This window comes from Muntiacus reevesi, chromosome 14 (genome assembly GCF_963930625.1).
Source record: "Muntiacus reevesi chromosome 14, mMunRee1.1, whole genome shotgun sequence".
In the NCBI taxonomy this organism is placed as follows: domain Eukaryota; kingdom Metazoa; phylum Chordata; class Mammalia; order Artiodactyla; family Cervidae; genus Muntiacus; species Muntiacus reevesi.
The window spans coordinates 54,609,388-54,624,970 of NC_089262.1; the positions used below are offsets into that span (position 1 = coordinate 54,609,388).

At 41.3% G+C, this 15,583-nt stretch overlaps 2 protein-coding genes across 2 annotated transcripts in view; one reads left to right on the forward strand and one right to left on the reverse strand.

The window, feature by feature from the left end:
- Positions 1-3,296, reverse strand: part of SGTB (small glutamine rich tetratricopeptide repeat co-chaperone beta) — a 48,536-nt gene extending 45,240 nt beyond the window's left edge. Inside the window, exons 1-2 of the mRNA XM_065905167.1 lie at positions 3,131-3,296; positions 1,868-1,987 (exon numbers count right to left, since the gene is read on the reverse strand). Of these exons, the coding sequence (XP_065761239.1) occupies positions 1,868-1,967 (100 nt within the window). The 5' untranslated portion in view covers positions 1,968-1,987; positions 3,131-3,296. The remainder of the gene's footprint in view (positions 1-1,867; positions 1,988-3,130) is intronic.
- A 135-nt stretch (positions 3,297-3,431) lies between these two features.
- The window catches only part of NLN (neurolysin), a 95,414-nt gene continuing 83,262 nt past the window's right edge, over positions 3,432-15,583 (forward strand). Inside the window, exon 1 of the mRNA XM_065905540.1 lies at positions 3,432-3,622. Within this exon, the coding sequence (XP_065761612.1) occupies positions 3,582-3,622 (41 nt within the window). The 5' untranslated portion in view covers positions 3,432-3,581. The remainder of the gene's footprint in view (positions 3,623-15,583) is intronic.

The window sequence follows — 15,583 nt, forward strand, 5'->3', positions numbered from 1 at the left end:
ACTAGACAACTCTTTATTGTGGAAGTCCATCTTGAACACCTGTGGTATCTTTATTTGTGGCCTCTGCCAACTAGATATCACTAGCCCCACTCCCATCACAACAATCGAAGTATCTCTAGATACTACAAAATCACCCCAAACTGAGAACCACTGGTCTAGTAGGTTATGACCAAGCAAGTGAGTGGTGTGATCACTTGGCGTAGAGAAGGTCAAGGAACCTAGTGGGAGAGAACTGAAAGCATTATGAATGAATGTATTACAATCATCAAGAATTAAGACAGGATAGTGTTAGAGAGACAGTGAGCAGGAGCCAGGTAGTCAAAACATGAAGCAGATGTCAGCAGATGACAATTAAGAGGAGTGGGTGATATAATCAGATGACAAGGTTCAAAGCTGATGCTAACATACTAGCTTCCCTGTAGTGGTAAAGCTAGTATGAGAACTCAGGCTCCTCTCCGAGAGCTTTTTTAAATGTCTAGAAGGTGGGCAGACATTACCACATGATTTTACGTTCAATTAAATTAGACTCACTGAGTCAAAAATAGGGGTCAGTCAAAAACAACTGGCACCATTTCTGACTGCCATATATAACACGCAGCTGAAGGCACGTATTTTTGGCTGAATACTACCCTCAAAATAGGACACAACATCTTGGTTTTAAAAAAAACTCTCGATTTTCTTTCAGGCCCTTAAAAGTATTATACTGCCTTTGATGAGAAAACAAACATCTTTAATTAAATGATTCCATTATCTGTTTGCTACAGAGTAACTATAAACAACATTTTCCTTAGATAAGCAGTCCCCTTTATCTTCACATGGTCTAACATCCAAGGAGGACAAAAAGACCTTAATGGACTGATTGCAATCTCCAACTGCGAGTCACAAGCTCCTCTCACTGCCACCTGGAAAGATTATCTCACCAGATTGCAAGCAGATTTAGAGCAAATGTTCAATTTTCATCCCCACTTCCTAAAGCATATTCACAGGGGAAGTACTTGTTGAAATTAATAGATGTGTCCCCCTTTAAAGGAGAAACAGCTCAAGATGGAAAATTCAAATTCTACTGTTAGGTAATAAATTCTCCCCAATGCACTATCTTATTGAAATAATTAAGTCTTTAGGCCACAAGAAAGCTGGCTCACTGAACCTTCATGAGCCCATCTGCAGAATTCTATCTTCTTATGGTTATACTGAATTTAAATTTTCTAACGCATAAGAATGAAGCAGAAAAGATGGTGTCAAGGAAACATGTGATGCTATCATCCAAGTCCTGCTCAACTTTACAGATTACCAAATCTAATATTTAAAGCTAACATAAAACAAGGGTGATATCCTCTTATTTCAAGTCCCCCAGTAGGAAGTTGCAGAGATTAATAGTTATTAGACTTCTGCATAGTGCTTTAATAATGACTAAGGTGTTTTCAGATATTGATTCTAAACTGGATGCTTTTCTATTAAAAGAGAGGATCTTCAGAGTAAGAACCAGGATTTAAATCTCAGCTTTGACACATATTAGCTGTGTTAGATTACTTAATCTATCAGGTTTCACTTACTTCTCTGTTGAATGGGGATAATAACTAACTTAACAGTTACCATGGAGAAAAATTTCCCTATAATATGAATAGCATAGTTCTGACACATAATAGTTGATCAATAAATAAACAAAAGTCCTCTTATCTTGTTGTTAACTGAAAAAAAAAAAAAAAGCCTCAAAGGATGAAAACATTACAACCTTACCATAAGATCTCTCTTCTTGAAAAATCAACAAGATATTCTGATTTTGAAACAACAGATCATAAAGTCAGACTTATAGATATTTTAGTCTTTATAATCATAACACAAATGAACACAGAGAACAGGTGCCTACCTTCCAAACTTTCTTGCTCATCTGAGGTATAAGCATCCATCTGACTTTGTTCCCGTAAGAAACGAATAACTGCATAAACTAGGTGCTTGATGGATGACATGTTTAAAGCTTAAACTTTTCCTTGATTAGAAAAAGGAAAACACTGAACTAAGTAATTTTAAAGAAGCAGTGAAGAAGATTATAAATCACACAGGTCATAAATTATATTAAAGGTAAAAAGCAAAAACAAAAGCCTGTATTACTTTCACTCCTTTCTTTTAAAGTCAAGAGAGCACAAAATATTGATATGGTAATATATAACATTTTCATTTACACCTAGGAATACTAGGTTATGTTAAAATTTGCAAAAGTAAATTTTTTCTCAAAACATGTACAACATAAGCTTACATTCTCACTGAACAGTTCACTATATCTTAACAGTATATGGTACAGATACAGATAAGGACAGGGGTACAGATACAGAAATCCCCAAAAGGCTTTAGTACTATTTTGAGGGAGATTTCATACTGCTGACTCAGAAGCCAATCCACACAGGGCATCTTCCTTTATTCCATGAGATTTTTTTTCAAATGTATGCATAATTTACAGTCCACCTACTTTTGTAGGTGGAGACAGTTACGGGATGAGGAAATTCATCAGTGAAAGGTTGTTCAACCATTGAGGGTCATTTTTAATAAAAATGCCATTTCTATTCAATCAACAGACATGTCAGACAATCACTGCCCAAGTCGATGGATACTACAAACCGACCGATGCTCTCTGCAGTAGCTGTGCTCTCGTGGACAGACTGAACGCTCCGGGTCATGTTCATTCACATGGAATACTATCGCATCCAAACAGTGGCGCAGGGCCAGCCGGCATTAATGGCTTATTTCCACTAAATCGCATCATCCATCTGCTTCCCAGGTTCCCTAATTCAAAGCCAGGGTGTGGTACCCACCGCGAGGACGTTTATTACTCGTGTGCTTATTTTAAAAGAGAGCCCAGCCTATAGGCCACGGGGTTGCAAGTCCTAAATAAGGACCCAGGGCAGAGGGGTGCAAAAAGAATGGGGAGGGGGAGAGGGGACGCGAGGCAAAATGAAGAAGCCCAACCTCCGCCAGGCTTCTCCCCGTTCCTTTCCCCGGAGCACATCGACCTCCTTCTCCCTCCCTTCGTTACCCGGGCCTCGCCTTAGCCTCAGCAGCGTTTGCTGCGGGTGAGCCGTGCAGGCCCGGACTGGGGCGGCGGGAGACGCACCCTTCCCAGACAGCAGCCCCTTACCAGGGAAGAGGATGCGAAACGGTGGCAGCGGCCCGAGGGGGTCCGTAAGGGTGTCCGCCTGCCCCCTGCTTCTCCGGGCTTCAGCCTGGCTCGGGAGCGCAGCACCGCCGCCAGAGGTGGCCCAAACTTCCCCGGCTCCCAGACCGCCGCCGCCCCTCAGCCCACTCCTCGCTGCGCCTGGCTCCCGGCCGCGGTCTCGCCAGAACCGCCCCTGGGGCGGTGCGAGACGCATGGGGCGGGGCCGGGGCGGGGCCGGGGCGGGGCCGGGGCGGGGCCGAAGTGGGCGCCAGCGTGGGGCTGCCGCACGTGGGAGGGTTCAGGCCCAGCTGGCAGCCGCCGCCACGGTTGCCTCCTGCGCTAGGCCACCGCACCGCTTCCCGGCGCCCCGCCACCCCCACCCCCAGACCGGAGGACACCGCGCCCGCAGCCACCGTCGCCTCCCGGCTCTCCCATGATCGTCCAGTGCCTTTTGGCTGTGCGAGGCCTCCACAGGTACCTCCCGTGCGCGGGTTAACCTTGACCGTGGGCGGGGGTCTTCTGCCTGGTCAGTGCCAGGCGCCCCGGGCCCAGCCTTTCACAACAGCGCCCCTACGACGCTCTTGGAACCTTCCCTCCCCACCGCCCTCTTGGTCTACTCCAAGGGACACCTGGCGCGGGAACGTGGGGCCACCTTTCCTTCCTCTGCTCCCTCGGGAGGGCATCCATTCCCTTTGTTTGGGACTGCCTCGACTGCAAGCAGTCAGACTGGTCACAGGCCTGGCCCGAAGGAGTGCAGAAAGATGATGGGGATAAAATCGCTGGACTTTTGCCCGCATCCGGAACTGCAGACCTGTAGTTAAAAGTGAGGGCAGCTGTAGACTCAGATAACAATTCTCATTTACTCCTCGTGTGCATCGTTGGCACACAGATCGTTTAACATCCACGCAGAATGGAATCGCAGTGATTTTGCTGCTTATTTCTGTCCATGCTTTCTAATTTCCTTTTCATTTACTTCTTCCGTATAAAACATTCTGCTTCTTGCCGGGGCAAGTTGACATGGCCCAAAATGGAGGAAAAGATTGCTTGGACACGGTTTGGGGCAGCTTCAGCGCTGTTTTGGATAGACTGCTTAGCGCCTAACCACACCCCTCTGCAATAGACCAGTAGCAAGATGGTGAATGAGAGAATGAAATTCTTTTCCCCGCTGAGACAGATGGAGTGGTTTTCAGAAACAATGCGACTATCACCCGCATTCCCAAATCTAGCTTTCAACTGAAAATCCGAATGAAGAACCAACAGAAAAAGGAAAATGTGTGTTTCTCGCTAGATCCTTACAAACCCACTTTAGAACATAGCAGGCAGCGTGTAAGCTTTTTACCAGTTTTCTGTTGTACGTTGTCACTCGTCTTACGCTGTTCAGTCTTCATAGTTTTGGTGCATTGGGAACCATAAAACAATCATAGAGTTCATATGATGGTTTTGGCCATATTTCAAGCTGTCCTTTTAGTCTGCAGGCGGTAGAGCTGTCAAATGAAACTATACCAGCAAATGAGGAAATGTAACACAGGTGTAAGAAGAAAGAATAAATTTCATATAAGACAGTAGTTCTTAAACTTTTTAGTCTCAGGATCTCTTTAACACTCAAAAATTACTGAAGACCTAAGAACTTCTGTTTATATGGGTTATATCTTTCTATATTTACTGTATTAGAAATGAAACCAGGGAGATTTAAAAGTTTTTATTAGGTTTTTTTTTTAAACAGTAATAACATTTGTTACATGCCAAAGATTTTTAATGAAAAATAACCATTTTCCAAAATGTTTCCTAAAAAAATCACTGAGAAGGGTGACATTATGGATTTTCCCCCCCTTGGGTTTGTGTGTGTGTGTGTGTGTGTGTGTGTGTGTGTGTGTGTGTGTGTGTGGTAATATATAAATAAAATTTAGCATTTTAATCATCTTTAAGTGCATAATTCAGTGACATTAAGTGTATTCACATTGTTATGTAACCATTGCCACTATTCATCTCCAGAACTTCTTTATTATTCCAAACTGAAACTCTGCATGGGAATTAAACAATAACTTTTCATTATCCCCTTTTCCAGTCTCTTGTAATCACTATTCTGTCTCTCTCTTTGAATGTGACTATTTTAGGTTCTTCATACTAGTGGAATCTTAGAATATCTGTTCTTCTATGAGTGGCTTATATCACTCAGCAGTGTGCCTTTAAACTTCATCCATGTTGTAGCATGTGTCAGAATATCCTTCCTTTTTAAGGCTGAATATTATTCTGGAGTACAGATTTTATTTGTCCAGTTACCCGTCCACGGACATTGGGTTGTTCCTACTTTCTAGCTGTTTTGAATAATGCTGCTGTGATCATTGGTGTGGACATATCTGCTTCAGTGTCTCTTTTCAGTTCTCCAGGATATGTGCCTAGAAGGGGGATCACTGAATCATACGGTAATTTTATGTTTAATTTTTTTTTTTTAATGTTTAATTTTTGAGGAACCAGCATACTGTTTTCCACAGCAGCTTTACCATTTTACACTCCTTTGGCAAAGCTTAGGAGTTCCAGTTTTTTTGCATCTTCATCAACACTTATTTTCTGTTCTGCTTTTTTTTTTCTCAAATAAAAACCATCCTAGGAGTGGCACTGTTTTGTACTTTTGCAAAACAAATGTATGACTTAATAGAAGATAGCTGGATTCTTACATCTGCTTCCTTCCACATTTTTTCTGTTGTATTGGTTTTTTTTGGTTTAAGAAAATTGAGAAAATCCCACCCATCATGTGTAGTTGTAAAAAGAGAAGTATTTTAATAGAATTTTTTAGATAATCATGGACATTCTTTGATATCACATCAGTTTGACAAGTGGTAGTTTTTGAAGGGTGGTTGCCATGTGAATTATGAAACTATCAATGTACTTTTTTTTCTTACTGTTACATTAAAATCCATGGGTCTGTCTTACACTTTGAATGAATCTTTAACCTATACATGATTTTGTAATATCAAACACTTATCATTAGGAAAATTGTGGCTTACTGTGTTACACATATCTTTCTAATATTCTAAGGTGCCTAGAGTTTTATCTACCATTGCTTTTCACTATCAGTGAGGATGTCAACCAAGTGAAAAAGGCAGATAATGTCTTAGTATTTTTATGAAATTCTTTCAACCTCACGTACTCCTTAAAACGGTCTCAAGAACTACTGCCCATATGCTCATCCAGGAATGCAGACCACATTTTGAGAACCATTGATACCTGTTATGCAGATTCTTTGTTTATGCATGGAAGGAAATAAACCTAAAAAGCCATACAGTTGTTACCTTCTTAGGAGCTAGCCTACCATGAGTGTATCAACTGTTTTGTTACTCAAGGGCATATATTGCAGTTAATCAGTGTACTCTGATGGTCCAGTAGTCATCAACCCCAGGCTCTTAAAAGTGACTTAATAACAGAATCTCTGTTTTAAACCTGTATCTTCCTTAAAGAGTAAGTACTTGACCACATGGGAGGCCCTCTGTGTGCCCCTAATCTTTTTCCTGTTCCCTCTGACACTTGGGAATTCATTTTAGTGTTACATGAGTAACTAGGTAACTGGCTTATGATTTCTCTTGGGTTTTCCTGAAGCCAGAGTTATTACAGACCCCCTTCCCAAAGTCAGCATGGCAGCCAGGATCATTGATGTGGGTATTTAGCCAATTTCTTGGGAATAAGTAGACTGGGAATCTGGAGATTGAATTGTAGTTGCTGTTCATTTAACCTTGTGACCTTAATCAAATCACCCAATTTCTCGGATTTCTCTTGAATTTCTTATTTTGTAAAATGAAAAGGAGTAGGTTAAATGATGTCTAAGATTTCTTTCAGCTCTTGTTGTCATTGCAATTAAACCAGGAGAATTTCCCCTCATGGAGGCCAGGTTGCAGACAGAGCATGTGAGCCAAGCAAAATCTGATGTATATTATAAAGTAAGGGATGGTTGAGATGGTCAGAGAAATGAGAGAAACGATTCAACAGTGCATAGTCCAAATTATAGCTATGATAGTGCAAATTTCATCTTTCCATTAAACAAAGAACCTTTATTTGTAAAGTTATGATAGCAATACATGTTCCCTGTAGTAGTTGTTGTTCAGTCACTAAGTCATATCTGACTCTTTGTGACCCCATGAACTGCAGCGCCCCAGGCTCCCCTGTCCTTCACCATCTCCTGGAGTTTGTGCAAATTCAGATCCATTGAGTCAGTGATGCTATCTAACTAACCATCTATTGATAAGCAAAAGAAAGTATACACAATTCACCTATCCAGAAGAACCAGTCATTAATAGCTTCTAAAATATTTTTTGTATACAGACATATTTTTACAAATATGAGATTATATAATACTTATTGTATAATCTTTCTGTAATATAAACATCATTCCATAATACAAATACCTATAATGTAGTTCATTTGTGGGAGGTTTGGTAATCCAATAAACCCTACTTTTTGGACATATCAACTATTTCCAACTTTATACTATGAGTAACAGTGCTTAGATCAACATTCTAGCTATCAAATTTTTCTTAAGTCCTTAATTATTTCCATAGCAAGAGTTCTTAATGATGGAACTTGAACATCAAACGGTATGCATGTCCTTCAGGTTTTTGGTGCTTGCTACATATTCTCCGCCAAAATATTTCTACCAAAGTATGCTTTTATCAACAGAATGTGCAATGTTAGTTTCCTACACCTTTGCCAACACTGAGCATTTTAGTATTTTTTATCCTTACCAATTTGATAAGTGGAAACTTATTATAAAAGTTGTTTGCTTTCTGATGTGAGAATTTATTCATATGGGAAATCTTAGAAAGTCAGACAAATTAAATTACAGCCATCCATAACTTAAACAATCTTTATGTATCTGATTATAATTAAATAAAATTGAAGTTCTCCCCCCAAATCCAGTATATACATGCCCCAAATTTTTAGAGCAATGGTGCTAGAAAAAGAAAAATTGAGTAATAAAAGGAAAGGTTAATAGTTAACAATTATCAAAGGCTAGACTGAGATTATTTATAAAAATAGATTTTTAAAAGTTGGAAGATTTATTTTGGTCTTTGTTATTTTTGTTCTGTCACCTCTTTGATTAAAAGAAAGCACAGAACTTTCCTGGAGAAGATAATGCCAACCCACTCCAGTATTCCTGCCTGGAGAATCTCATGGACAGAGGAGCCTGGTGGGCTACAGTCTGTGGGGTTGCAGAGAGTCGGACGTGATTGAGCAACTAACACACAACACACAGAACTTCCATAGGGGGAAGCACCTAGATTAAAGTCTGAAGAACCAAGGAAGTTGATGTTTATTGAGTACATATTGTACAATACATCCATAAGCCTCTGCGTTAGGAATGCCTATGGCCAGGCAGTCTAGACTAGATTATACAGGATATAGTCATCTGGAGCCAGGTTGCTTCAATTTGTATGCTGGCTCTGCCGCTCACTAGCACTGTGATCTCAGGCAAGGTTGCTTACCTTCTGTGTATCTTTTTCTTCATCTCTTAATTGGGAATTGATTGGCTGGTTTCTTCAGTCACCAAATATTTACTGAGCATCTAAATGTGTGCCAGATAGGATTCCAGTCTAAGGATACAACAGTGAACACAGCAGCCAAACTACCTTGTGTTCATGGAGCTTACCTTTGCAGAAGAGACTACTAAGGAAAATATAGAGTGTGTTAGATGGGGAATTGTGCCAAGAACAAGAGTAGGGACATCCCTGGTGGTCCAGTGATTGGGAGTCTGCCTGCCAATGCAGGGGACATGGGTTCAATCCCTGGTCCAGAAAGATCCCACGTGCCAACTAAGCCCGTCTGCCGCCACTGCTGAGCCCACGCTGAGAGCCTGTGCGCCACAAGAGAAGCCAGAAGCCACTGCAATGAGAAGCCTGTGCACTGCAACAAAGGGCCACAACTAGAGAAGGCCCACGTGCAATGAATGAATAAAATAAAATAAAATAATTTTTTTAGAAAAAGAGCAAGAGTAAAGCCAGAAACAGGGCACCCCAAAATTACAGAGATGGCTGAAAAGGGCTCACTGAGAAGGCCATTCTGTGCCTCAAATACTACGTTTGAAAAAGCAAAGAGGCCATTGTGACTAGAATGGAATACATTTCAGATAGGAGGGCAAGGGATGAGACAAGAGGGGGAAATTGTCCTCAGCTGGACTAGAAGACCTAGTTCTCGCTTCTGCTGAGAGTCTCCTTTACTACTCACACAGAACAGTTCACTCCCAATGCTTCTGGTCACGATGTGTGTGAGCTTTATTACCACAACGAGCAATTCTCTTACGCCAACTAGGTATCCAGTAATTTAGCTCAGTTCTGCCCCTTTCTACCTGGAGATAGCATCAGATTCCACAGCTCAAGGACTCAGTCCCACAAGACCGCTCCCACCCTCCTCGGAAGGTAGTTGCACGTCCATGTTCTCACCTCTACTTCTGACCCATGGGCTGTAAATCTGAGGTTCCCGCAACCGTCTCCTTGAAGTGAAGTGAAGTGAAAGTTGCCTAGTCGCCTTGGGTTTCATTAATTCGCTAGAGCAGTTCACAGCATTCAGGGAAATACGTTTACCACTTTATTAAAGAACATTTTCAGGATACAGATGAGCAACAAGAGAAGGAGATGCATAGAGCAGGGTCTTCAAGAATCCCAAGCCCGGGAGGTCCCGTTCCCTTGGAGCTGGGGTGTGTTCCCCTCCCAGTGTGGGTGTCTTCACTTGTGGAAGGCCTCCGAAGGGGTTTTACGGCATCTTCCATCAGGTAGGCATGATCAATCACTGACTCCATTTTTCAGTCCTTCTCCCTTCTCAAGAGAATGGGGCCTGGGGCTGAAAATTCCAAAGTTGAAATCATGGCTTGGTCTTTCTAGTGACCAACCCTCATCCCGGAGCCCACCCAGAGTCCCCTCATGAGAACAAAAGACTCCAGGGCTTCAGGAGCCTTGTATCAGGAACCAGGGTCGGAGATGGAATATTAGAACAAAAGAACCTCTTACCAGCTTAGGGACTTACAAGTGTTTTAGGAGCTCTGTGTCAGGAACCAGGGCCAGAAAACAATATGCATCTATTTTCTGTTAATTCACATCACCTTTTTAGATTGAGAGAGAATACATGTAGAGGGCTTTGAGCCTTGTCAGGCTAAATCCATTACTATGGCCCCAATAATGCATATAACAAATTAAATCTCAGTGGAGGACCAGGATAAATATTTATTTTTGCTGACAAATCCATATGTTTGTTGCGCAGTTTTTCTGGCCCTGACTGGGCTCATTCTGCACCTCGAGTCAGCCCCGGGTTGTGTAGGCAGTTCTGCTGATCTTGGCCAAGCTCTCTAACATGTTTGGGGATCTAGGGTGGCCAAAGCTGAGGCCACTTGGCTCCCTTCCACATTATCTCTCATCCTCCAGGAGGCTAACTGGCTTGCTTTCATGGCAGGGCAGGCTTCCATGAGCATAGGATTATATAAAGACCTCCTGAGGCCTAGGCTTAGAACTGGAATTCTGTCAGCTCTGCCACAGTTTACTGGACTCGCCAAAGCAAGTCATAAAGCCATCTCAGATTCAAAAAATGGGAAAATAGATCCTGACTTAATTATAGGAAGGTATAAATATGTAGAGGGATGGGGCCATTTTAGCTATTAGTTTACCACATTGGCACACTGAAGCCCCAAAATATTAGATATTATTTTTATATTTGTGAATTGCCTAGTTGTATTTTTGGGGTTTTAAATTGAGATTAATAATGTGTAAGAGCCCTTCTAGATGTCGCAGGTTTTTTTGTCTTTGAATTTTGGGGTGGGTTGTTATTGCTTTTTGCTTTTTTGCCCTATAGAAGTTTACATTTTTACTATAATAAGACATATCAGTCTTTTTTCCTTTATAACTTCTGCCTCGGTCTCATGCCTAGAAAGCCCTGTCCTACCCCAAGGCTGGAAGTTTTTTAGATTACCTACATTTCTTATAGTACTCTTACGTTTCATTTTTCACAGCTAAACCCTTTCTCTGTCATGAAGACTGACCTTTTTTTTGGAAAGACTTTTTCTAATTATTAAGTGAACCAAAATGGAAATCAGCACAGAAACTACATTAAGTATAAAAGAAAGGCCAGCTTACTAAATATGGATTTCTGATTTACCATAGCTTACTTTCGAAGACCCTGTCCTTTTCCACCTACTCTGAGATTATGTATACCTCCTGCTTAGCATTCAAAAGGATAGTCTCATATTTCTTGCCACACGTAGCTGGTGTCTTTGATACCTAATCTTATTTGTCATAAAGACCAGGAGAAAATTCTTTTTCTGTCTCACATTATAGGCAGAGCTATGGGGACTGAAATAATCATAGCTTTCAGGTAACACCTGCTTGCCACAATGGATGACATATATACTATAAAGCTACATTGTCAGATCTTATCATTCTAACACTGAAAATTATACCTTTATACAGCATTCAGATTCTCATAGGCATTTTCTGCCAAGGCACAACATAAAGAAACTCTTAACTATTTAAGTAAAAGAGAAGATGAATGATATTAGATTCCAACTACAAGTTTGACAACTTTTTTGGAGGTCTCATATTCAGTCATTTTACAAATATTTATTGAGTATCTGTTACGTTACTGTTTAATCTCAATGCCACTTTACCCTAAACTGTATTTACAACATTCCTATAAATCCTCTCTTTGGCCATTGTCCTGTGTCTCAGTGTATGTCACCAGTTACCCAAGTCAAAAGACTTGCTCCTCGCCTTTTTCTCTCTAACTTTCCTATCAACTCCCAAGTCTTCAAATTCTTTCTCTTCTTTATTTGAGGTGCCACCACTATAATCCAAATCTTCATCGTCAGTCTTAGCCACAGCTTTTGCTTCTTACTTATATACTTTCCTTATGAAACCCAAGATCTTTATGAAATGTGAATGTGATGCATCACACTCTTAAAATTCTTCTTTTGATTGCCATGAATCTTAGGATAAAACCAAAACTCACTCACATGGTTTATAAAGCCCTATGCAGTCTGACCGTGACTTAGCTCTCCTGGCTTCTCTTACTCAGTATTTTAGCCAGAGAATTCATGGTGTTCCCAGAGTGGTTGCTTAAAAAATATATTTAGTGAATGGATGGATGAAAATATGTCATCAGTGATAATGACTTAAAATTCAGCATTCATTCCTGATATCTAAGGAATATAGGCTTAGATTGGAGAAGGAAATGGCACCCCACGCCAGTACTCTTGCCCAGAAAATCCCATGGACGGAGGAGTCTGGTAGGCTGCAGTCCTTGGGGTCGCAAGAGTCGGACACAACTGAGTGACTTCACTTTCACTTTTCACTTTCATGCACTGGAGAAGGAAATGGCAACCCACTCCAGTGTTCTTGCCTGGAGAATCCCAGGGACGGGGGAGCCTGGTGGGCTGCCATCCATGTGGTTGCACAGAGTCGGACACGGCTAAAGCGACTGAGCAGCAGAAGGAGCAGCAGCAGAGGCCTAGATTTGGCATTTTTGTATCGACAGTGACAGTTATAACTTCCACTAGAAAGTAAATATTTCAAACTCTTTATGAAATAGCTCACTGTGAATTTCTTTATGCAAAAAAAAAAATGTTGCCAGAGGAAATTTCTATTATCTAGTTGTGTAATAAAAAAATTATAGTGTAGAGTAGTATGCAGCAGGAAGCTAACCTGACCAGCAGACTCATGAGAATTTTGAGTGCATACCAGTTGACTATGAGGCCGAAAAGTAGCCACACATTAAAAGACATGATCTTTGTCATATTCTCTTGTCACCACAGGGGACATCCAAATGGTGACTCAGTGTCTTACATACCCAGTTGATGGCTCTGTACAGTAATAGTCTAATTAATGAATACTATATATATTAATACGGGCTTCCCAGAGGGCTCAGTGGTAAAGAATCTGCCTGCCAGCGCAGGAGAAACAGGTTTGGTCCCTGGGCCGGGAAGATCCCCTGGAGGAAGAGATGGCAACCCACTCCAGTATTCTTTCCTGGAAAATCCCAGGAACGGAGGAGCCTGGTGGGCTGTAGTTCATGGGATCACAAAGAATCAGGCACCAGTGAGCGAGTGAGCACACAGTATATGTTAATATGCTTTAATATATGAATAGCAAAGCTTATTCTACATATGTCAACCTGGATATGGAAGAAGTTGAAGACGGTACCAGGTTCTGCAGTACTAGGTCAGAAGCAACCCGCCTGACGAGGAACAGAAAGTGAACTTCTCATGAGTGGGTCTGGACCAGCCCGGGCCAGGGAAACCAGACTCTCTGGACTTGTATGACCTGGGCGCTGCTTGGGCCTGGGGAAACTCATGACATTAAGCAGAGCATAATCCTGGGAAAAGCCAAAATACTTACTTGTTGTTCAGACCAAGAAGGTAGTAACATGCACTTGCCCTGCCTGATGGACAAAGTACCCAGAAGAATGCGGAGGAGTCAGGATGTGGGTTCATGTCCCAGAGCCCGTCACATTCCTGCTGCACTAGATCTAGACCCTGTGCTGTCAGAGCTGTGCTCCCATAACGGCACAGAAGCAGCCGAAGGGATGTAAGAACAGAGTAAACCTTCTCGGAATGGCAAAAAGGACCCAAGGCTACTCAGTAAGGTGTTTAGCAGCTCATCAAAAATGTTTTTAATGACGTTGAAAAATTATAAAGTTACAGAAGAGATACATAATAGAATGTGGTCGATTGAAACCTGTATATAACTTTCAAACCTTCATTCTCTTATGCCACAAATATTAACTGAATGCAGTTACTCTATGCCAGGACTGTGCTACATAACATGAGGAATGTAGACGTAACAAACTTAGGTCCTATTTGCAAAGGACTTAGACTGTATTTGCTAATACTGCTAATACAGTCTTTATCATACTTAATTCATGATCACTTGCCTAAAAAATACACCTTAAGATTAATAAAGGGAAAAGAATATTAGGCAAAAAAAAAAAAAAATTAAACATTAGGGTCAGTCTAGTTCTTCTGACTGGGCTCAGAATTGTAATGTGAGCTTTCTGGCAATAAAGACAAAGGGAAAACAATCATATCATTAAAAATGATCTGGAACAGAGTTTTTCCTGGTACTGTTTGTGGGATACAATTTTCATGTGGTGAAATGTGCATGATATAGGGGAAATTGTGTAAATGCAGTGAATACTTACATAGTATAATGTATGTATTATATATGTGTATAAGTAGATTTTTATGGGCTATTTCTTATTCTGATCTTTCTTAAAAGGCCAAGTTATGATCAACCTAGACAGCATATTAAAAAGCAGAGACATTACTTTGCCAACAAAGGTCTGTCTAGTCAAAGCTATGGTTTTTCCAGTAGTCATGTATGGATGTGAGAGCTGGACTACAAAGAAAGCTGAGCACTGAAGAATTGATGCTTTTGAACTGTGGTGCTGGAGAAGACTCTTGAGAGTCCCTTGGACTGCAAGGAGATCCAACCAGTCCATCCTAAAGGACATCAGTCCTGGGTGTTTGTTGGAAGGATTGATGCTGAAGCTGAAACTCCAATACTTTGGCCACCTAATGTGAAGAACTGATTCATTGGAAAAGACCCTGATGCTGGGAGGGATTGAAGGCAGGAGGAGAAGGGGACAACAGAGGATGAGATGGTCAGATGGCGTCACTGACTCAATGGACATGAGCTTGAGTAAACTCTGGGAGGTGGTAATGGACAGGGAGGCCTGGTGTGCTGCAGTCCATGGGGTCACAAAGAGTTGAACACAGCTGAGTGACTGAACCGAACTGAGCTGAAAAGGCCAAGGCAATACAGGCTAGTAAGGGTGATAAGGCACATACATAAATAATTAAAATCCAAGATAGAGGGTGATAAGTGCCCTGGAGAGTAATAGAGAAGTTGATATGAGAGTTCAGGGGAAAGAGAGATTTCTTTCAGGATAAAAGAAAGTACAAAGTCATAATTGGTCCTTGAAGGTAGGATCTGGACATCAGAAGACCGGGAGAGGGAGTTCCCTTCCTCTAAGACTATTTGCCAGAATTTAGGAACAGGCACATTGAAGTAAGTTGAGTATCTAAGGCAAACATGCTAAAACTAATGAAATGACTCCAAGAAAAAGAATGTTGCTACACCTTAAACTTACACTGTGTTATATGGGAATTATAGCTCAGTAAAGCTGGAAAAAGAACAAAGTTCAGTGTGTAGAGATTTACCCCTCCTCCCCAAAAAAATAGAAAAGAGAATGTGCAAACAGCATGACTTTGGAGGCAGACCTGGTTTTAGATGCTTGTATAATCTCACAAAGCCTCGGTTTCTTCAGCCCTAAAATAAAGATAACATTTACTACCTCTCATAATTTTTGTAAGGCATGCAGGAACTAGTGTAGATGAGAACTTCTAGAACAGTGGTTGATACCATGGTACATAGTAACTTATCATTTTCTCCCCACTTTTCAAGGTAG